This window comes from Leptodactylus fuscus, chromosome 5 (assembly GCF_031893055.1).
Source record: "Leptodactylus fuscus isolate aLepFus1 chromosome 5, aLepFus1.hap2, whole genome shotgun sequence".
In the NCBI taxonomy this organism is placed as follows: domain Eukaryota; kingdom Metazoa; phylum Chordata; class Amphibia; order Anura; family Leptodactylidae; genus Leptodactylus; species Leptodactylus fuscus.
Genome location: NC_134269.1, coordinates 41,336,873 through 41,361,444, shown reverse-complemented (window position 1 = coordinate 41,361,444; position 24,572 = coordinate 41,336,873). Strand labels below are relative to the sequence as shown.

Sequence of the window (24,572 nt, the reverse complement as noted above, 5' to 3'; positions counted from 1 at the left end):
TTGCAGGTTTCCGTCTTCTGCCTGAGAACCTGGAAAGGAGATGTAAACCCGGCAGTCAGTGAGCGCCCGTGAGCGTCTTTTGGTTTCCGTGGCGAAACTTTTTTTTTTTAACTGTACACAAAGTCCTACATGTCCGACTTTATGTCTGGTTTAAAAAAACAGTTTCACTGCGGAGAAGCAGAAGACGGGCGGACACTTTGCAAACCCATTCAAACTGACTGCCGGTTTCCGTCTCCTGTCCAGTTTCTCAGGTAGAAGACGGAAACCTGCAAAGCGGAGACCGGGTACAGGTGTGAACCCACAATGACCAATGCAATTCCATAGAAATGATTCCCTTCAGATGTACAGTAATCCATTAACATTGATGGAGTAAAAACCTAATAATTATTCTGGGCACGTGACTAATGCCTCTTCCTGTCTATTAATAGCACTAATGGCTTCTGTCATACTCTACCTGACCATTAAGATGCTTTGGCTATTTAAAGGAGATGTACAGTGATTTCTATAAGAGGATTTCAATGGCTTTTTACGAAGTCATTTGTCCTGGATAAAGACGACAACCACCCCGGTGTCTGTATAATCCACAGTGGTTTATTATAAACCGTTACATACAACGTGCCAAACATAATGCAGTATATGTATGAGAGACGTTCATTGAGGATACAAGAACACAATTCAATACATTGGTTTAAACAGAAAAGATTTCATGTATAAATTCCCATTCTGATGCTGTACAATCTGCAGGCAGACATAGGAGCTATCTGTGTTGCAAACATGCTGTATGGGTGCTTGACGTATGGAAGGTACAAGATAGCAGATCTGGCAATATAAGGGCTCATCGGACAAGCACCTATAAGTTGGGGTTACCTCTAGTTCTCAGGTGAACAGAGACATTTTTGCTGTATTTGGCCCAATGCTAAAATATTGTATATATCCACGAATACAACAATGAGTCCACTAGTTGAGCAGCAGAACAATGCTCTCTATGTCGGTGTCATGGTGGTAGTGTTGAGCTTATATTCTGCATACATATATGAATTATGCAACATGTTGACTGCCTGTATAGATACTGTATAGGTAAGCAGCATGCTGCCTGCACTGCTCGTGTAATTCTTACCTACTATATGTTCATTTTAAGGACAAATGTTGTAGAAATAGCAACGGAAAGTGTTATCAATGTAGCGGTGAAGTCCCCTGTAAGCAGCTCTTATGTAGACTAACTGCATGGACCAGGATCATCAGTAAACCTTATTTTTTAACAAAGCTTTAAGACTAATATTGGAATGCTTGGCAAAGTGCTATTTCATATACTAAGCAATATAACTTAGAATTTTAGGATTCCTTTTACCCTAAAATCATAGGTTTACAGAATGGGTAACCCAAAGCAACTGGTTATAAATGTCAATCTCATGGCGACAGAGAATGGTAATGTTAATGGATGAAAATATAGGTTTGCCACTTATCGGGGGTATCTACCCAGTAAGTCAATGTCCGACTCTTTAGCAGGCCTTGCAACATGACTGAAGACACTGCTGTATAAAACAAACCAGAATATTCTCCTAATAGACAGGGTGTTTTAATAGGAACCGCTATCTATGAGCAAGAGATATGGAGCCCTCTGCTGCAGATGATCCCGTGAGTCCATAACACAACTACAGTAGTTTTTACTGTCTGTGAACGGTTTAGTATTCTGCAAAAATCATGTCATCTGCAATCACATAGCCTTGTAAGTTTCCATACACTTGTACCGACGATTCTGTACATCAAATATAGACAAGAATACAACCTGCAACATATGTTGTGGAGCCCAGACACTGGTCTGTAAAAACTATGGACGTGTGTTTGGGACAATAGGGATAAATGGATCAGTACACTATCCGCAATTGTGGACAATATAGTGAAAACAGTCTTGTGCGTGGGGTCATAGAAAGTAATAGATAACCAGGAGGTATCCTACAATACTTCCACAAAACCTATGACAGATGTGCCAGCCATTGGATCTCAGAGCAGCATGCAACGTGAGTGGATGACTCTTATGTGTCTAGGCCAACACATTCATAAAATCCATATTAGACTGAAGATAATAGATATCCATAAAACTTGGTACAAATGTGATACAGGTTTTTATTATTAGGAATATAAAGGGAATCGGTCACATAAAGAATGCAGACAGTACTGTATATTATAGAGCAGGAGGGGCTGAACAGATTGATGTATAAGTTTATGGAAGAAGGTCCTAATAGTGATTGACAGCCAACCCTCTATGAGATAGTTGTCAGTCAATGATGGGTCCGCCTCACTGACTTCTCAACATAGAGCAGAGATGTCAATGGGCCTATAGGTTGTACTACATATTTCGTGTGAAAGGTTTCCTTTAAAGCTTTCATGTTTTTGTTGACTGTTTATAGGGTGGATGACACCACAAAACCCTAGACAAATGTATCGCAATAGGACATACTACACGTAAAAACTTATTGTTACCCTTCAATAAGTCTCTTACGTTGCAACTTCACATTTGGTTCCTACTTTCTTTCTCTACCCATAGGAACTTCATTGGAATCCACCAAGAAATGAGTAAGGAATGAAACCATTATCGTCAACATACTTGATGGTTCATATGGCTACAAAGTAATCATGCCTCTGTATAACAGCATTCATCTACCGGATGTATTGACCAGCTCTGACTCTCGGGCCTTTGCAATTATTCATATTTTTTGAACCAGATACTCCAAAATTATCCCGCAGTTTTATGGGTAAAATTTTCAATTGACCATTTGGTCCACTTATAGTCAGTGTCCATCAGTGTAATATCGATGCTGAGGTACCAGCACAGTCCAGTGTTTCTGAGATATGACGACAGTCCTTTATCGGTTTTATTTTTCTACTCGTGACAACCACTAAAAAAACTTACATAGTAAACTCAATACAGAAAACTCAACGTCGTACCAGAATTATGTCCGCTATGGATGTTTAGACATCGCCATAAAAAGGGAGCCGGGTGGTTGAAACAGAAAGAGATAGAATACATAAAAAAAACAATAAAAACTAAAACACAGAGAAGGCAGATTTTTTTTGTTTTTTTTTACAAAAATTAAAAAAGTTTATATTACTAACATGGTGGTTAAGACCTGTATCCAAGCAAGACGGATAGATCGCTTCTTTTTATATATACAGCTCTGATGTGTGATGTGTACACTAATATAGGACACAGCATATGTTGGGGCATCCCATTACATTCCAATGATACAGGGAATCAAGAAAAATATTGGATTAGGCAGTGGAGCAGGACATCTGCATTGGTTTCATCTATATATACAGAATGCTTTTCCACTCATTGGCATCGCTTTCTCACATCATTCTACTACAAAGTATACAAAAAGTGTGATGATGAGGATGAGACCCGGACTGAAGAGCAGATTCAAGGCTGAGCCATTATAGTATTGATATTCACTTCTGTATTGTTTGACGCACAGCTCGCGGATGACGGTGCTCTTCACTCTGTATTCTGTTTGGTCTATGTCAGAGATGTTCTTCGCATCATTTGGCTTCATCACGTATTCGGTCATGGATATATTGTAGCAGTCAGTGACAAATCTGTCTTCTGGCACATATGGATTTCCATCGTACGTTGGTCTGTAAATCTGATTGGGCATTTGGTTTCGGTAGCTGTTGTAATATCGATCATCCATAGGATTGTCAAAACGATACCTCATGTTGCTAAATGCATTGCCTAACATGAATCCTGAAGCTGCTCCTACAACAGCTGCACCAGCCACCATTTTCATGTTGGTCTTGGATTTAGGAGGCTTAAACTGCTTGTTGTAGCTGCTCCCTCCGGGATTATAATTATTTCCCCAGTTGCTACCACCAGGATTGGCTGGGTAGTGGGGATTCCAGTTGCCTCCAGTGTTGCCTTGTTGGTTGGGATTCCAATTGCTTCCGGCCTGGCCTGGATAACTTGGATTTCGGTTGCCTGGGTGGCTGGGGTTCCAGTTGCCTCCAGCGCCAGTGTTGCCTGGATAACTTGGATTTCGGTTGCCTGTGTGGCCGGGGTTCCAGCTGCCTCCAGTACCAGTGTTGCTTGGATAACTTGGATTTCGGTTGCTCCCAGAATTCCAGCCACCCCCTTTACTTTTCCCTCCTTTCTTTGAGGCTACCGCCAGTATCAGAAAGAAGGAGAATAATGCAAAGTGAATCCAGAAATGTTTGGCCATCTTTACTCAATCTGCAATAAGAAGCAGAAATATTATTAATTAATATTTTATTGTTACATTATAATTCATATTTGCATTATGGTATATCAAACTTAACCTTAGACACATATTTTCTTTTTCCTAAAAGGGGTTGTCCCAAATTAGCAACTTATCACCTATAGGTGAAGCTTATACTTCTAGTACCACCATCTGTCACAAGAACAGAAGCTCCATGTTGCCCATTGGAATGGAGTTCTGGTCCCACATGTGCGCTGTTGCTCCACTCAAAGTCAATAGGACTGCCAAAGCTTGCCTAATACAGTCTTAAGAACCTACTCTCAAGAATGTGGATTTCTCAGCCATTGGGACCCCCAGAGATCAAAACCTTATGTCATACATGTTAAGTTGCAATGGTGGCACAGTTCCTTTTAAGTAACAAGTAGAATAACAACCATTGACACAACATAATTCTCACTAAATTGTTCTGCAACATTGAAACATAAACAACATAACATGGCCAACACAATCAGTCAATGCATAGTAAATCCCAAAACGTTAAAAATAAAGAACTTTAATGCAATTTAAATGTCCTTATCCATGATATATGGTTATCACTATGTTATAAGATTAGAATGCTCTTATGAAGTTTATTATACAATATGCATAACACAAGTATGAATTCAATAAATGCTTATGACAGTCATATCAAACTATACCATCACCCGGGACAATACCAGTCAAGAAACAAATTCACTGACTATGGTTGGTTGGCTGGTTGGGATAGGTAGAGATAATGGGAAAGTGATGGAACAGGTAGTTCTAACAGGTGTGTTCTACAAAGCAGAGGGTTTAGAAAAGGAAGAGGTTGGAGGAGGCAAAGTGAGTCCCCTTACATGTAAGGTCAGGGAGAGTTCTCATCGATGTCCAGAAAGGGGATAGACAGACACTATCTCCAATATGACTCCAGAAAACCAACAGTGGGAGTTATGGCTCTCCATGTAGCTGTCCCTGGTTTTCTACCTGCAGTGACCCAAGATCATGGGTGTTAGTATAGGGGTAGTGGTGAGTTTCTACTAGAGGAGCAATCTTCCAAGTGAAATAAACAGTATGAGATGGGTGACACTCACTAGGACCAACAGCAGTACATAGTTATGGCTTTATACCACACCAAGCAGAACCAGACTTTTGAGGTTCTCACCTCTTCTGGGCATCTTCTGGCTCTCCCTATGGGATGACATGAGCCTTGAGGTCACCGCTGAGTCCCGATCACATGGGGTGTGCCGACTTTATGATGCTTGAGTAGCATAATGATGGTAGCGCTCCCCATGTGACTTCTAGGGCCTAATAAGCCTCAGCGTCAACTCTGGGTTACATAATGTCACCCAGGAGGCCAGAAGAGGACCCAGAGGGTACACTGGATGCCGTGAGGATGCCCAGAAGAGGTGACGGAAGGTGGTATAACTTTGCTATTTTTTCACACCTTCCCTGATCCCCACCTATTATACTCTAGAGTCTAAAGAGCTCAACTCCATCATATCCAAGACTGCAAAAACAGTATTTCATATTGCCCATATTGCAACATCTACAAAAAAACAAAGAGTAAGTGCAAAAAAAAAATGATTCCAAGAACATGGAGAACTGTTGGTTGAAGAAAACATTTGTGAGATGTGGCATTACTTAATTCCAGGCAGCATCTTATGATGCAGAAGGAGCAGCGCTATGAATACAAGGCAGGCAGCCAGATCAGCAGGGCTGCGAGATGAGAGGGACAAACCGCTGTACAACAATTGGCTTTCTTAGTCTAGGAACAAACAGTACTTTGGTGATACAAACAGTCCCCGCATCATTCTGGAGAAAAGTATTATAAGGGACTTTCCTAGTATATTGAAAGGAACCTTTCAGCACCTCTCTCAATTCCTGTTCTTAGCTTAGTTAATAGGTGCTGCTTCACTGTTGGAATTTTTCCTCTAGTCCCCACCCTTCCTGAGCAATCAATGCAGATAGTTTTGGTGACTGATATACTATTTGGCCTCTGTACTGTCAGGTGGGTGGTGTAAGACAGGAGCAGACAAGGGGTGTCATTTTGAGCTCTGATACTGGCTGCCTCCTACTGGAGCTCTGAATCACACACCCCTGTCTGACACTGCCCCTCTGACATCACAGAGTTTAAAAGGGTTATCTATCTTCCAAAAATTGACTGCAACTACATCCACATCAGTGCTAAATACTCTCTATTCCCTTGTGCAGCCTTTTTTTGGCTTTATTTTATTTGAGATTCCTTGTACCACCGTTATTTACATGCAGTGAATCTGAAGAAACTTCAGTTCCCACGATGCATCTCATCTATTTTTGGCTCTTTGGAGCAATAAGGGTGTTGTCGCTGACCTTTATGGAGCAATGTCAAAGCCCTCATTGCTCCAAAGAGATCATTGGCCTATTGACAAAGAAGTCTATATCTTGGCAACAAAGGCAGCGATTCACAATGTGAGAACCGCAATTAGATTCAGGTGACCCTAACCTATCTATCTGCGGGGCTGGATTCATATGCTGAGTTCTGATGACAGACTCCCTTTAAAGGTACACATGCATTACCGTTCCAAATCTGTGTTTACAGTCACACAGGCTGCATTTTTATTTCTGTCTTTTTCCATATAGCTAGTAATACCCTAGCTATAAAAACACCAGTCAGGACTATGTGGCAGCTCGGCATATTATTAGTAAGGGCTGGCTATATTTAGCTGTAATGTCACACATCCCATGACACGTCCCACTCCCTGCCCAGTTCTTCCTCAGTCACAATACTTCTTTTTTCTCACTCTTAAGCTGAAACATTTCACACTTTACCCACACATTGCCATAAAAACATCACCGCAAACGACAACGGAAATCCTGGTGGTTTCCAATTCTATTAAACTTGCATGGCAGCTAATCTTTTACATGACGTTTTCATTATTATCATAGAAATCTATGTAAGTAGAGTGAATGTGAGGATATTTCCTCCTTGTTTGCTCCATTCTAAATGACCCCAATGTTGCCTATTTGTTACACTGTATGCTTTCTAATCTTTCACGTTACATTGAAATGTAATTTTTTCACAGTTTTGTTGCAACATCTCTGCAATAATGTGACATATCCACTGCAATCTGAATGTATATACTCGAGTATAAGCCGAATTTTTCAGCACAGTTTTTGTGCTGAAAAAGCCCCCCTTGACCTATACTCGAGTCAAGCAAAAAAAAAAATAAATAAATTGGGGGGGGAGGAGGGGGGGAGGGTCTATGACCAGTCGCAATAGTAATGTATAGAATCTCCCATAAAATAGTGAAAAAAAAAGCTTAAAAAAATATAATAAAAAAGTAAAATAAATAAAAGTTCTAAGTCCCTCCTTTCCCTAGAATACATATAAAAGTAGAAAATGACTGTGACACACACACATATTAGGTATCCCTGTGTCTGGAAGTGCCCGGTCTACTGAATATAGGGGATCTGCAGTGCTCCTGTTCCGTCGGGAAGGGGTTAATAGGAGCACTGCAGATACCCTATATTCAGCCAGGCTGAATTCCAAGTGGGGGAAAAAAAACAGTCCTCAAGCTCAGGGAAGGGGCAGACAGACAACAAAAACACCCCCTCCCCTTCCCCAGCACCCAGGAACTACTGCACCCAAAAACTCCAACCATTTTAATTTTTGAAATTTTCCAGTAGCTGCTGCATTTCCAGGGGTGAACCTGCCCCTCTCGCCGCCCGAAGCGAATGACAGAAAGCCGCCCCCGGGAGGGGAGGGGCTTAGCGGAGGGGCGGGGGTTATCACCGTTCGCAGGCAGAGAGCAGGCCTGCTCTCTGCCTGAGTGTGAGGGGAGGCTGCCGGAGCAGCGCTGCTTCAGTGGCCTCCCCAATCCACCGCTCCGTGCTAAGCCAGTCCAGGACAGCTTGTCCTGGACTGGCTTAGGTAAGAAAAAATGCCGCCCTCCCTGAGGCCCTGCCATAGTGCTGCCTGAAGCGCTCGCTTCAAGTCGCCTCATGGGAGGTGCGGCACTGTGGCATTTCCCCTCTTCGGCTTATACTCGAGTCAATAAGTTTTCCCAGTTTTTTGTGGTAAAATTAGGGGGGTCGGCTTATACTCGAGTATATACGGTAGTTTAAAGATTTTACTATTCTGATTCATCCGCTACATCTAGTGTGAAATACAATTTTCCCAACTAGCTCAATAAGGAGGTGTGGCTTAGATGACAAGGGGTCACGGCTGTGCCAAAATTCTGCAGTAAAATTCTGTCCCAAAATAATCCAGCTAATAGATGATATAAACTTTCACCAGACAATCTGTAAAGATATGCCAGATTTATCATCCAACATCAGCCACTTTGATAAATCCAGTTTTTTGATCCGGAATCTGAGGCGGCCTTCGCGTCAAATTCTGGACCAAAAACCCCCATCTGAACTCCACCTAAGTGCTCCAACATAGTAATCCTGTCCCCTTTTGTGCCACAACCAGAATCCCTCACTGACTATATTCTGCTGAACAACTGCTATGTTTGCCATTAAAGGCTTATTGTTTTTTCCTTCCTGACAATGAAAAGCTATGTCTCATAAATCTTCTCACTCCAGTGCACCAGAGAACAGGAGTGATAAATCTACGATGCATGGACTGGCTGACATCAAAGGAAATTAGAAGAGATATCAAAGAGGTTTCATCAGTCCCAGTGTGTTGTGGGGTCCCCTGGCTTCTGGGCCTAGTCACAGTTGCCCCCCACTGCAACTCATATAGCAACATGCAATAGCAAGGGACAGCTTAAGTACAATTGACAAGCTGTGATTTTAAAAAAACGAGGCGATTTCTGAAATTGCAGAATGTCTGCTGCGGATATTTTTCTGCAATGTGTAGATTGGATTAGCCAGAATCCCATCCACTTTGCAGGTAATGTAAAACGCTGCAATTTTTGCTGCAGTGTTTCCGCTGTGGCAAAATCGTTTACGCTACATGGGCCCCGACTAAAGGGGTAACTAATTTGCTGAGAGGTTGGGTGACCGCTTCCCAATGTACCACTCCTTCCTTTTGTTTGGTTTCAGATTGAGTTGAGTTGACTGGTTATACAAACCATCTCAATCTACCAATTTAAGGCTAAGGCTAGAGATGAGCGAACACTAAAATGTTTGAGGTTCGAAATTCGATTCGAACAGCCGCTCACTGTTCGAGTGTTCGAATGGGTTTCGAACCCCATTATAGTCTATGGGGAACATAAACTCGTTAAGGGGGAAACCCAAATTCGTGTCTGGAGGGTCACCAAGTCCACTATGACACCCCAGGAAATGATACCAACACCCTGGAATGACACTGGGACAGCAGGGGAAGCATGTCTGGGGGCATAAAAGTCACTTTATTTCATGGAAATCCCTGTCAGTTTGCGATTTTCGCAAGCTAACTTTTCCCCATAGAAATGCATTGGCCAGTGCTGATTGGCCAGAGTACGGAACTCGACCAATCAGCGCTGGCTCTGCTGGAGGAGGCGGAGTCTAAGATCGCTCCACACCAGTCTCCATTCAGGTCCGACCTTAGACTCCGCCTCCTCCGGCAGAGCCAGCGCTGATTGGCCGAAGGCTGGCCAATGCATTCCTATGCGAATGCAGAGACTTAGCAGTGCTGAGTCAGTTTTGCTCAACTACACATCTGATGCACACTCGGCACTGCTACATCAGATGATGTACATCTGATGTAGCAGAGCCGAGGGTGCACTAGAACCCCTGTGCAAACTCAGTTCACGCTAATAGAATGCATTGGCCAGCGCTGATTGGCCAATGCATTCTATTAGCCCGATGAAGTAGAGCTGAATGTGTGTGCTAAGCACACACATTCAGCACTGCTTCATCACGCCAATACAATGCATTAGCCAGTGCTGATTGGCCAGAGTACGGAATTCGGCCAATCAGCGCTGGCTCTGCTGGAGGAGGCGGAGTCTAAGGTCGGACCTGAATGGAGACTGGTGTGGAGCGATCTTAGACTCCGCCTCCTCCAGCAGAGCCAGCGCTGATTGGCCGAATTCCGTACTCTGGCCAATCAGCGTTGGCCAATGCATTCTATTAGCCCGATGAAGTAGAGCTGAATGTGTGTGCTTAGCACACACATTCAGCTCTACTTCATCGGGCTAATAGAATGCATTGGCCAATCAGCGCTGGCCAATGCATTCTATTAGCTTGATGAAGCAGAGTGTGCACAAGGGTTCAAGCGCACCCTCGGCTCTGATGTAGCAGAGCCGAGGGTGCACAAGGGTTCAAGTGCACCCTCGGCTCTCCTACATCAGAGCCGAGGGTGCGCTTGAACCCTTGTGCAGCCTCAGCTCTGCTACATCAGAGCCGAGGGTGCGCTTGAACCCTTGTGCACACTCTGCTTCATCAAGCTAATAGAATGCATTGGCCAGCACTGATTGGCCAGAGTACGGAATTCGGCCAATCAGCGCTGGCCAATGCATCCCTATGGGAAAAAGTTTATCTCACAAAAATCACAATTACACACCCGATAGAGCCCCAAAAAGTTATTTTTAATAACATTCCCCCCTAAATAAAGGTTATCCCTAGCTATCCCTGCCTGTACAGCTATCCCTGTCTCATAGTCACAAAGTTCACATTCTCATATGACCCAGATTTGAAATCCACTATTCGTCTAAAATGGAGGTCACCTGATTTCGGCAGCCAATGACTTTTTCCAATTTTTTTCAATGCCCCCAGTGTCGTAGTTCCTGTCCCACCTCCCCTGCGCTGTTATTGGTGCAAAAAAGGCGCCAGGGAAGGTGGGAGGGGAATCGAATTTTGGCGCACTTTACCACGCGGTGTTCGATTCGATTCGAACATGGCGAACACCCTGATATCCGATCGAACATGTGTTCGATAGAACACTGTTCGCTCATCTCTAGCTAAGGCCACACGTTGTGGAAATGCAACTTTTTTTTTGCAGATGTAGCTGCGGTTTTTTGAGACAAAGTCAGGATTGGATTGAGCAGAAGGGAGAAGTGTAAGAACTTCCTGTATTTTTTTCATTCCTTTTGTAGCCATTCTTGACTTTGGCTCCAAAAACCACAGCAAAATCTGCAACAAAAAAATCTGCGTTTTCGTAAGGTGGGGCCTCAGCCTAAGAAATGTTTTTCTTACAAAGCACACAGGGTAAATGACAGAAGTATAATCGCTGGGAAGTTTAAGATCACTAGAATAGATATCCTATGTCCCCTACTCTTCATACATTTGCATTAGGATGCTGTTTAACCCCTTCCCGACATTCGCCGTAATAGTATGGCGCTGCAGGGAAGGGCTTCCTGCAAACCGCCGTACTATTACTGCGGATGCATGGTGCGCACACAGAAACTGTGTGTGCACCATGCACAGCGGGTGTCAGCCGTAATACACGGCTGACAATGCCCTGTAACACCCGCGGTTGGAACCGGGTCCGATCACGGGTGTTAACCCCTGATATGCCGGCGGTCAACATGACCGCCGGCACCTCCGGGGTTACAGTGTAGTATGGTGCCGATCGGCACCCCCCGCGCCGGTTTCGGGGGGTGCCAGTGTTCGTAGGGGGCAGCCCGGGGTCTGATCAGTGACCCCGGGTCTGCCCCATCACTTACCCTGTCCTCGCACCTGGCTGATCCTGCCGTAAATGAAGCTGTTAGCCTGTGCGTCTACATAGGCTGACAGCTTCCTATACAATGCAATACACGTGTAACACGTGTATTGCAGCGTATGTGTAGTGAAGCAGTGATCAGCCGATCACTGCTTCAATCCCCCATGGGGACAGAAAAAAAAAGTTAGAAAAAAGTAAAAATAAAAAAGTTTAAATAAGTTTAAAATAAATTCTAAATAAATAAAGCCCCAAAAATCCCATTTTCCCCATATAAAATGTTTTATTATGTAAAATAAAGAAAAATAGAAAAAAAATTACATATTTGGTATCGCCGTGTCCGTAATAACCTGAACAATAAAATTAAAACATTATTTAACCCGAACGGCGAACGGCGTAAAAAACCCCGTAGAAAACCGCACAAAATAATGATTATTCACCACCTTTCCCTTACAAAATGCTCAATAAAAAGTAATCAAATGGTCAGATGAAAACCAAAATGGTACCAATAAAAAGAAGAGGTGTTCCCGCAAAAAATAAACCCTCAACCAGCTCTGTCTAGCGAAAAATAAAAATGTTATGCCTTTCAGAAGATGGCGATGCAAAAATAATTGATTTTTTTCCCTAAATTGATTTTTATTCTGCACAAATAGCAAAGCATTAAAAATCATATAAATGAGGTATCGCCGTAACCGTACCGACCCGCAGAATAAAGGTAACATGTTACTTATAGTGTACGCTGCGCGGGAAAAAAAATAAATGCTAAAAAGCAATGTCAGAATTGATGTTTCCTTTTACATCCCACCCAGAAAGAGTTAATAAAATGTATTCAATAAGTTACAGGCCCCAAAATGGTGGCATTGAGAAGCTCATCTAATACCGCAAACAACAAGCCCTCATATGGCCACATTGCCAGAAAATAAAAATCTAGCTTGTACAATGTGAAGACAAAAACCCTAAAAGTCACCAAATCATTAGGACATAAGTGGCTGCGACTAGAAGGAAATGTATAAGCTGTGCGAGTGTTTTCAGGGGACACCCCATATTTAGAGCTTATGAGGGATAATACACCAGCGCTGATCCCCCAGAATGCCCCTCTTCCCCGTCCGCGTCATAGGAGCTGGTGGGAAAATAGAATGGGATTTGGTGTACCCAATTTACTCCGCACAGCTTACACATTCACTTCGGGGTTACTAATGCTCACTACATCACTTGATAAATTCTTTGAGGGGTGCGGTTTTCAAAATGGGGTCACTTTCTAGAGGCTTCCACTGTTTTGACTCCTCAAGGGCTTTGTAAATGCGACATGGTTCCTGAAACTGATCGCAGCCAGATCTGCCCTCTAAAAGCTCTTTGGCGCGCCTTCCCTTCTGCGTCTCACTGTGCGTCCATATATTAGTTTACACCCACAAGTGGGGTACTATAGTAGTCGGGAGAACGTGCCTAACAAATTGTGGGATGCGTTTTCTCCTTTAACCCTTGTGAATGTGCAAATTCTAGGGCTAAACGAAAATATTAGTAAAATAAATTCATATTTGAAAATTTCACCTCCATTTTGTATTAATTCCTGTTAAGCACTTATAGGGTTAAACTACTAGGTATATGTTGTTTTGGCTTATTTAAGGGGTGCAGTTTTGAAAATGGGGTGATTTATGGGGGGCTTTAATACAAGGGTCTTTCAAAACCCCTTCATAACTGGATTAGGCCCTTTAAAAAATGGGTTTTGGAAATTTCTTGAAAATTTTGAATATTGTTGTTTCACTTGTAAATCTTATAATGTCCGTAAAAATTAAAAGGGCACCTAAAATTTGATGCTGACATAAAGCAGAGATCTGGAACATGAGATTTATGATATAATTTTGGTGGTCTGACTATCTGTATGTAATGTACATCATTTCAAACTTTATAAAATGCATATTTTTCAAAATTTCCACCAAATTTCAAATTTTTTCATAATTAAACACAAAACATATCAACCAAAATTTACCACTAACATGAAGTACAATGTGTTACGAAAAAACAATCTTAAAATCACTTTGGTAAGTTAAAGCGTTCCAAAGTTATTGCCATATAAAGTGACACATGTCAGTTTTGAAAAATCGAGCTTGGTCAGGAAGTCAAAAAGTGCCATCGGCGGGAAGGGGTTAAATACATAGGTTGTCAAGCATGTTTTCTGCTGGTGTATCCAAAGATAGCCAAGTACAGAACTAAAGCAGAGAACCAAATCCTTTCCTAATATATTTATATTTAATATCATTCTTACATGTGGTACAGTAGAAACCTGCCAAATGGTATATCCCATGATGAAAGTGGTGGGGCACACTCATTGGGTGCCAATGTGGCTGCTTTCACAGTATGGCCTTCTCCTCTACCCAACGGTTTTTAAAATGCAATGTATACAGTGGTTTCTCATACAGATTCTGGTGCTGAAAACGTGTTGGAATCAGTGTGAAAAAAGCTGTAGTTGGTCTCCTATTATTTTCCGTGCATGCTTAAAAAAATCCCTCTCTTCCTTATCTTGCCACCGTTTCAGCAACAGAAACATAGCTGAAATAGAAGGGGGATGGCGGCCGCATACTAATAAAACCATTGACTCACAAATAAAAATGCCGATACAATGCAAAAAGCTCTGCTCTGGCTTTGTACCAGGGATTCCACAACAACAGCAGTGAAGTGGCGGATGATTGATGAGGTGAATGTATATATTTGTTTCATTGATCACATTCCCTGTTTTTGACTCCATTTTTATCAATCTTAGAAGGTTACTAGAGATGAGCGAATAGTATTCGAAACTCTAGTTTCGAATACCTCGCTCCATAAGAATGAATGGAAGTGGCCGGCAGCGACGGCCGACGCTTAACCCCTTGGTGTTCGACCGCTTGCATTCATTCCTATGGGAGCTAGGTATACGAAACGAGTTTTGAATACTATTCGCTCATCTCTAGTAACCTTCTAAGATTGATAAAAATGGAGTCAAAAACAGGGAATGTGATCAATGAAACAAATATATACATTCACCTCACTAATCATCTGCCACTTTACTGTTGCTCCCCTTGTCCCCATCAGTCCCTGTGCACTTACTGCGGTGAACGTGTGCCATATATCGTTCATATGACTGCAGCAGCAAATCACTGGTCTCATCCGTGATCAGAGGCGTAACCTGGAGCTCCAGAACCCCATTGCAAAATGTCTACTGGGCCCTCACTTTTTAAGCACTATCTATAACTCTGGAGACTTTGAGCCTCGTAGTAATTGCTACCCCTTATAGTTACGCCTGTCAGTGATGTCAGTGTGTACTGCAGGAGATTACTGAAGCTGCATCGCTGACATAAATTATATATAATGCATGACTCAGTTAAAAAGTCTAATATTATGATGCGGATTTAATTGCCAAATTAGTATATCTATTCCAAAAGGAACAGATTGTCAGCTATGGACAGCGCTGTTTCGGCCTATTGGGCCTCCTCAGCATAGCATAGGGATACTGATTTGGCAGAGTGTGTGCCTACATAGGCAGTATGGAGACTTACAAGTCATTCCTGCTCCTATACAGAGTGCACTGTTCTCCTAATTACATCCCGGAGAATAGATTTTCATATTTTTTACCCAGAATCCCTAGCGGAGCAGGAATGACTTGTAAGTGTCCGTACTGCCTATGTAGGCACACACTCTCCCTGATGTGTATGAGTATCCCCTGACCCTGGTCTATAGTCTCTCACTCTGCCAAAAACCGTATCCCTACGCTATGCTGAGGAGGCCCAATAGGCCGAAACAGCGCTGTCCATAGCTGGGAATCTGTTCCTTTTGGAATAGAAATACTAATTTGGCAATTAAATCCGCATCATGATATTAGACTTTTTAACTGAGTCATGCATGATGTTAAGGATTCTGCCCTCTAGAGGGCGGTGTACAGAGTGCACTGTTCTCCTAATTACATCCTGGAAAAAAGATTTGCATATTTTTTACCCAGAATCCCTAGCAGAGCAGGAATGACTTGTAAGTCTCCGTACTATGTAGGCACACACTCTCCCTGATGTGTACGATTATCCCCTGACCATAAACTATATATGGCATGTAAGAAGAAAATGGTAGGACTTTTCTCTCTGCCGCTTTTCGGTGGTCTCTGTGATGGAGTCTCCAATGGAGACTAACACAGATGTGAAAGCCTTTTTTGGCCTAAACTTGTCTCTATACTTGTGTAACTGTCTAGTGTATTCAGGAGCTAACGGAATAGGACTAAACATTGTGTCATTCATGTTATCTCCCCATGATCTTCCGCCTACAAATTATATTATCCTCAGATCTCTGGCAGTTAGAACTAAGATTCTGATGATAAGTATTGTGGTTACTGCTATGTTTGAGTGGGACTGACATGATCGGCAATAACTTGTACATCACTGTGGAATATGTAGGTGCTATATCAGCAATACTTTGCATGCTGTGTGTTTACTTGTATAACAGTGATACCAGTTCCTACGTGATGTTCCTTTGCAAAGAGACTTGGAGACTTGAGATGTAACGCTGTCTGCTCCTCAATAAACTGGTTAAATCTGATACTTTTGCACAGTTTCCTGTGTTACTCATATGTTGTGAGACCCATATAACATTCTTTATCTTGTCTCTGTATATAAATTGTATACTTCCTAGTCTTCAGAAGACAGAAAGAAACACAAACTTAAGGTCGGGGCCCCACAGGACGTAAACCCCACGATTTGCCCGCAGCTGAGACGCTGAGGGAAAAATCGCGGCGTTTTACAGTGCAAGCAAAGGGATGGGATTCATGCGAATCCCATGCCCACTTTGCGGAAAAAACCGCAGTGCGGACACGCTGCGATTTGTAAAGCCGTTGCGGCTTTGCAAATCGCAGCATGTCAATTATATCTACGGAAACACCGGCGGCTTTCCCATAGATATAATCGTAACAGAAAGTCCGCAGAGGAAAACTCCGCAAACTTTCTGTTGAAAGCGCTGCGGAAAGAACTGCAGTGCACATTATAATGCCCACTTAGTGCCCTCACATAGTGTAATGCTCCCACAAAATATAATGCCCCCATAGTGCCAGCACACAAAATAATGCCCCATTGTTCTCCCTCACAGTATACTGCCCCATTAGTGGCATCACACAGTATAATGTCCCCTTACTGTCTCCACATAGTATAATGTCTTCATATTGGCCCCCCACACAATGTATGGCTCATAGTGGCCTCCCCACACCACAGTATGAATGTTCTACTATGACATTAAAAACTACTAACTAATACTCAACCCCCAGCATTTGCCCAGAGCAGGTGTCCTCTGCTTTCTGCTTTTAGCAGTTGGGAACTACAGCCACATAGAGATGAGCGAGTAGTGTTCGATCGAGTAGGTGTTCGATCGAATACTACGGTATTCGAAATACACGTACTCGATTGAACACTACTAGCTGTTCGAAGTTTAAGGTTCGATGCAGAACCAGCGTTGATTCCCAGAATGCTATACATTCTGCCAATCAATGCTGGTTCTTCTCTTACCTTTAGAAGTCTTCTCCGTGCAGCGTCCCCGCTGCGTCTTCCGGCTGGAATTCACTCTACCTAGGCATCCGGCCTAGGCAGAGCCGACTGCGCATGTACGGGCATGCCCTCGCATGCGCAGTCGGCTCTGCTCAAGCGTCAGGCCGGGCAGAGCCGACCGCGCATGCGCAGTCGGTTCTGCCTAGGCCCCGATGCCTAGGCAGAGTGAATTCCAATAGTTTTTTTAATACTGATAACCTAGCCACAGTATAGGTCATCAGTATGTGATCTATTGGGGTGTGACAACCTCTGGGTGCTGGAAGCTACTACCGGATGGGGAGCACAACTCTTATACAAGTAATAGAAGTGGAACAGCTGCATTTTTGTTGTGTGTGGCCTTAGTTTTAGGGTTCCTTCTGATTCCCATTTTAAAATATCTGAAATTTTTTATATTCCTACTGCCTTGTGATATACAGTATTTTGCAAAAATTTTAGTAAAGTGTAGTAAAATATTGCAAAGTAACAATGGCTTCAAAAATAGAAGTGTTATTAACAAAATGAAGTGAATGAACAATAGAGAAATCTAAATTTGCTTCAGTTGACGTAACCTTAGCTTTAGGGAGGACAAGTCCTGAAAGTGATGATACGGCCCCCACAAAGCCATGATCTCAGCATCATCCAGTCTGTCTGGGATTACATGACGAGACAGAAGGATTGAAGCAAGCCTACATCCACAGAAGATCTGGGCTTAGTTCTCTGAAACTTTTTGAACAACCTCCCTGCCGAGTTCCTTCTAAAATTGATGGATGGCAAAGGGTTGTCACACCAAATATCGATTTAGATTTCTTTTAGAATTATTATTCGTTCATCATTTTGGTCAGTTATCAAAAGAGAATGAACAAGAACTGAAAATTCCATTAATATTTGGTGTGACCACCCTCTGACTTTCTTCAATTTTTTCTCGATACACTTGCAGGTAGTTTTTCAAGGATCTTAGCAGGGATGTTGTTCCCACCATCTTGGAGAACTAAGCCCAGATCTTCTGTGGATGTAGTCTTACTCCAATCCTTCTGCCTATTCATGTAATCTCAGACAGACCGGATGATGATGAGATCAGGGCTCTGCGGGGGCCGTCTCATCACTTCCAGGACTCCGCCTCCAAAGGGCAGAGGCCACAGCAAATAGCGATGGGTTTTCAATTTCTTTTTTGCTCATTCGCTTCATGTCATTAATTGAAAAAAAAAAAAAAACTATTAACCCTTCTATTTCTGAAAACATTCTTACTTTCTGGCATTTTTTTCCCACGCCCATCTAAAACTTTTGCACAATACAATATAATCACTTTATTCCACTTAAAGTAATATAATATAAAATATACAGCAGCAGCAAAAAAAAAACAAACATTGGAATTAAAAAAGAAGATGCACATGACATAGGTTAATGGCATGGTTAATGGTAAATGAAGCCTTCCTCCTCCTCCTCCTCCTCCTCCTCACGGAATGTATTCCTAGCTAAACACAGCGTTCTATAAGAGTCAGCCCTATTGCCTTGGAGAAGGATCTCTATAGCAACCAAAGACCTAGCCATCTGCTGCCTCGACTTCAGTTTGCTCCATTTACACAAACAAGCTGAAAAAGTGAACGTCATCGCAGCCACAGCCCCGGTTCAATACAACAAATTGCTTTCAGAGCAGCCGCCCTAGAGAAAATCAGTCTCATCTATCGCTAATCCTTACAGATGACAGTAGCTTAGACTGATATGACCCTTAGAAAATCAACCGCTATGTGTTACATCACACTGTTTCACCAGATTCACCATCTTATTCCTTTGCAGATTCACCAGTCCATAGAATACAATGGAAGAATCTATTTATCATTTTCCTTTAAAATTGGGTTTTCTGTGTTCTGAAGAACATTGACCACAGGCAGGGAATGGCATAAAATAAGAATATAATCTATACCCAACCCTCTCCAGTTCTGCCACTCTTACTAGGTCCTTGTTGATCTTCGTCTAGGGGTGATAATTAAAGATGAGCGAGTACTGTTGGGATCAGCCGATCCGAACAGCACGCTCCATAGAAATGAATGGATGCATCTGGTACTTCCGCTTTGACGGCTGCCGGCCGCTTAACCCCCCGCGTGCCGGCTACGTCCATTCATTCCTATGCAAGCGTGCTGTTTGGATCGGCTGATCCGAACAGTACTCGCTCATCTCTAGTGATAATCTGACTACCCATGTGACCGCTGCCGCCAATTACTGGTGTTTTGCCATAAATTCATGCTTACTAGAGATGAGCGAGTAGTATTCGATCGAATACCTCCCCGCCATAGGTGTGCGTGTAAGCGGCTGGACACCAAGGGGTTAAACGCATTGAATATTCGATGCGCTTAACCCCTTGGTGTTCGGCCACTTACACAAATACCTATGGCGGGGAGGTTTTGATCGAATACTACTCGCTCATCTCTAATGCTTACCAATACTCTCTGCCAACTATCCAGGGGAATGGTGTGTAAAGCTTAGCATTTGTTTTTTAATAAGCCCACGCCTCTATTGGTGAGGCCATGTCCCTTTTTGAGCTTGTCATACCCCTTTTTGTGACATGGGCATGTTAGTACCCTGACTTTAGTTAGTACCCCTTTTTCTTGACATGATGGTGTCCCCAAGACATATACAAAATGATGGACAGCCTAGGGGATGTTTAAGCTTTTGGCCGGGCCTGGGAAATTTGCCCACTCTTGTAGAACTCGGAGACACGGAAGCCTCCCAGATACTCTGGCTGTTGGCATGTATACATACATTACAGTATTACTGCAGACATTGGCTACAGTGGGCATGTGGGTAATTGGTACATATCTGCTGCAGTGGTGGGAGATGCTGGAGTGGTGGCAAATCATTCCAGTTATGTTATACATGTATTAAAGTCCTGTGTAATAGTACCCATTGGAAAGTACACAAAGTTTTTTTTACGGGTACATTTAAAGGATTTCCTCGGATGGGAGTCTGAGAACTCATATATAATGGAACTGGTTCTAGACCATGTGATTCTTATTTTTCATCTATACCATTTGGAGCCATCATTGGAACAGTATGTACAATATAAAGTAACACCTTGTTGCCATTGCTGTTCTGTTGCACAATTCTAGAGTCTACTTAGTGGCCCCTAAACTATTAGATGTACAGACTGAAAATACTACTGTCATGGCTGTTTCCTTAGCAGAGATGGACAAAATCATACATAGGAAGGCAAATAGGTGGAGGATATAAAATGATCTATCTAGTGTTATAGCACTTCTGTCTTCCTATGCTGAAGGGTATAGCCAAAGGGTGCGGAGTATCAGTTGTAGTCTGGCCCTGTTACTTGAGGGTGCCGAAAGTTCACTTTCCCACTAAAATATGGGAAAAAAACATGTGAATATGGGGCACTAAACCACTTATGTGGTGTTTTGGTGTCCCAAATATACTGATATTATACCGACATATCTAGTTGCATCATAGCACAGATCACAGAATACCTTTGGGCATGGTCGGAGACCCAAATAAATCCAGCTGAACTCGGTATGGACATCCCAACACATTTCACTAACCTGACTTTCTCAGTATGTTTTTCATTTTGAGTGGTTTGGCCATTTTTTCTTGCTTTATGGATTAATGCTGTCAATGGCCAAATGGAATATTGAGGCATATTGGTTTCTAGCAGATCCCCCTTTGGAGCCATTGCAGTACACCTTTGCTTTACTGCATATGCCCCTTAAGTATGGACGTATGAACAGTGAAGCCAAGAACATTGTATTCATCTCTTGGTAAGCATAAGGCGGTAAATCTGGTACAGTAAACCAGTAGTCTATAAGGACCTGCTAGTGGTTTAGTGTCCCAAATTCAACTGCTGGGTTCCCTATAAGAAAACGCTAGTATTATAAATGACACGTGCTACATAGGTAGTCCCATTTAAAAAAAATATATATATAATTTTGTATTAGGACCCAGTAGCTTACATACCGTACATACCTAACTTCTTTCTTTTTCGAATTACTTACTGGTTTCTTGGAAATGTTTAGGTTCAGATCAGTTTGCAACCCCACATACACACTACATCATCATACGAGGCCAAAGTGCTATTTAACCCTATTCCTCTAATACAAACACTGGGGGTAATTTATTAAGACTACCATTTCCTAATTCGTTCTCGTTGGTGCGAGATGTGCCGGGAATATTAAGAGGCCCTAACCTCTTGATAATTTTGGCACATCTGGGGTGGCCCCATGCAACAGAAGTGAAGTCTACATCAGGCAGGGACGGTTATAGCTCACGCCAGTCCTCTCCTGGTTTTCTCCACCTCAGGCCACCCTTAGCTGGGTGCAAAGACAACAAAGTGGTGCATCTTTCTTGCAATTAAGGATTGTGTGCCAAAAATACACCACCTATATGGCAGTTTTTTAGCATAAAAATGATAGTGTGAGAAATGGAATTCCCAATGTGGTTCCTGAATGGAGGGGACATCGAGAAGATGCACAATGTATATGGAAAACTGACTTTTATAGGACCCTCCTTTCATGAACCCGTGGCGCAGGGCTTGGCACAAAAGGAATGTTTGCTAAAGTCAATCCTTGGCTTTTGCAATAAGAATTGATTTAAAGATGTCCTTAAAGAGAACCTTTCATGTCCTCATCACTTTGTGGTTTTATATACTGCTAGAAAGCCGACAGTGCACTCTGTGAGCTTTTCTGGTATGTGCCCCGGTGCTGGAGATATTAATGTCATTACTTTTGGCACCAATATCTCCCCACTGGCAGAAGGGCCTAAGTGAGGAACGCCCACATCCAACTGTACTCTTCCATAGACTTGTACTGGGGTGTTCGTTCCTGACAACTCAGCATTATCGCTGTTCCCTACATTGGAGGCCCTCAAATTATGATTTATTGGGGTACTTGAAGACTAGGCTTAATATTCCTGATTTAAGGCATATATACCCTCGGTATGGCCAATTCTGACTCCATTAGATCTTTAATAAGTAAAATTGCCTCCATTATTAAATAGGAAATCTGTCTTTGTTGCCAATTATAATGACTAAGGCCCTGTTCCCATTTCTGAACCTCTGTCAGAAGATCTGTTTTACGTGAAGGGAAAAATAGTCCAACCTGCTGCGCCCTCCCATGATCAAGACGGATACCAGGATGGAAACTGAGCGACTCATTAAAAGATAATGGGGTCAGTTGGATGCCCCTTTTGTCCAGCTATCGTTCTTCTTCCATGATGATGCAGAAAAATGGAAAAAATGACTGCAATGTGAACAGTACCTTATTTGATGTCTCATGCACATGCCAAGATCAGGAGTGTTCTAGATTCAGAATAATGGAATCTATTAGCTATAGATTACCAATCCATGACAATGCCAATAACACACACCCAGCGACACCGAGCCATACGACTGCTACATGAATGATCCATGAAGTCTGTACGAGGCTACTCAGGAAATACTAAGCATTACATACAGATGTATAATGATGTCCTAATACATTACAGCACATTATGATCAGATGTAAAATCATTGCCGGTTTTATGTAATTTGGCACTTTCATTCGTCTACATTACATCCTAACCATTAATATATCATGTTATGTCATCCGCCGCTGCTACTCACTGGAGTGTATTGTCTGGACTTGGAAATACGGAGACAATAATATGCACACACTATTATCATCGTCAGCCTATGTAAGCCAATGCCAATAGCAAAGCAGATTAAAGCAATATACTCTTAGGGATATCATATATACCAGTACACTATGTACTCATTGAGGCAAAGGTGGACACAGTTGACAGAGGGCCCCAATGCAGGAATGGTGCTGTACGTGGACTCCTTGGTCTTCAATAGATTGATCTAGACTACCCACCCACATGACGTCCGTAACAATCCACCAGTATCTGTGACCTATGAAATTCATGACAGTAAACAATCTGCCTGATGTTTATAGGGAGAAAGGGGCCTCTTACCTACTGAGCCAGTGTCTATCTTCACAGATTGTACATGCTGTATATGTCCACGCATATTAAAAAGCAAGCCCCGACACTGCAGTACATCATAGAACAAAGCTTGGCTTTCCATCACATCATCTACGGAGATACTGATAAAATGATCCTCACTATTGGCGCAGACAGAACATACTAGATCAGCTTCATGGTAAGTATATTCATGAAAGTTATAAAGACAGATCTGGAAACCGATCATTTCTCAAGTTGTGAAAATCCAACATACACCCCTACCATTAACAATAGTCCGTAGGGGGTTCACATCATCCAAACACTTGTCTTGTTGACACCTAGCCTGCCATTTGGCACCTGGATACATGCCTTTCCAACCTCCTCCCCTTCAGCTCCGTCGCATAGATCAATGGATATCAAAATTGACTATACTATAGGATTTTCTGGCAATTATCATGGCTGGGGATTGTGGGTAATGCAGTTTTCATTATCTCCATTCAATAGGAACTGGGCCATTGATACCTGTCATCACACAATACACGCACACCTACATACAATGCTGTGTCTGATCCCAAGACTGAGACAATGCAGTAAGCTGATGAACAAAATAGCAATGTCAAAATGAGATGTCGGCAATATATGTGTGTGTATGTATATATATATATATACAGTATAGTATGATAAACGGAGCCTTTTCTTACCTGTCTGAATATATAGGCCTAATGGTCCTAGCAGATCCCTTGTTCTGTGCCTTATTACACAATGATCAATGATATAAATACGAAGCAATACAAGAACCCTCATAGCATGACACATGCACTTGTGACAACTACTTCTTACATTAGTCATAGCCTTGGCGCACGCTGTTCCATTACTGACCATGACACTGTCATGCTATAATAACACTACCTTCGCTATGTCATGTGAACAGATGCAGTCTATTTTGCCATGTGCATAGGATTTTGCTAAATTTCCCTGGCCAGAAACAGCCGTCATTTCGGCATCAGTGCTGAAAGAGTTAATGTATCTTCTCTGCAACGAGCTATTTTAATAAAATATGTAGAGCGCTTACCTTAGCGACAAGCAGCAGGGCGGCAGAGCTTGCAGAGCGCTTCTGTATGTATGACTGTCCCCGAGGCTGGTACTGAGGACTCTGTGTTCACAGAGAGGGGGTTGGGAGGAGTGGGCAGAACTCGCTTCCATACGGGGAGGGAAGGATTGTGTCGTGTGTTCTAAAATGGATCTAACATCCGTCTAAATGCAAGTGTGAGGGATTAAAGGCCATGCATTATTCATCTCGTGGTTAAGGGGAAG

The 24,572-nt window shown here is 42.6% G+C and overlaps 1 protein-coding gene and 1 long non-coding RNA gene across 4 annotated transcripts in view; one reads left to right on the top strand and one right to left on the bottom strand.

The window, feature by feature from the left end:
• The window catches only part of LOC142202762 (uncharacterized), an 827,816-nt gene that overhangs the window by 304,251 nt on the left and 498,993 nt on the right, over positions 1–24,572 (top strand). The window lies entirely within an intron of this gene.
• On the bottom strand, positions 572–24,461 carry PRNP (prion protein (Kanno blood group)). 3 transcript variants are annotated; one of them, XM_075273057.1, is made up of 3 exons: positions 24,331–24,461; positions 4,040–4,225; positions 572–3,973 (listed from the first exon to the last, which is right to left on the bottom strand). In XM_075273057.1, the coding sequence occupies exons 2-3, from the start codon at positions 4,212–4,214 to the stop codon at positions 3,354–3,356; spliced, it is 795 nt and encodes a 264-aa protein (XP_075129158.1). In that variant the 5' UTR covers positions 4,215–4,225; positions 24,331–24,461; the 3' UTR covers positions 572–3,353. The 3 variants fall into 3 exon arrangements, with proteins under 3 accessions (XP_075129158.1, XP_075129156.1, XP_075129157.1); XM_075273055.1 differs by having other exon boundaries at positions 572–4,225; XM_075273056.1 differs by lacking the exon at positions 24,331–24,461 and adding an exon at positions 23,960–24,261 and having other exon boundaries at positions 572–4,225.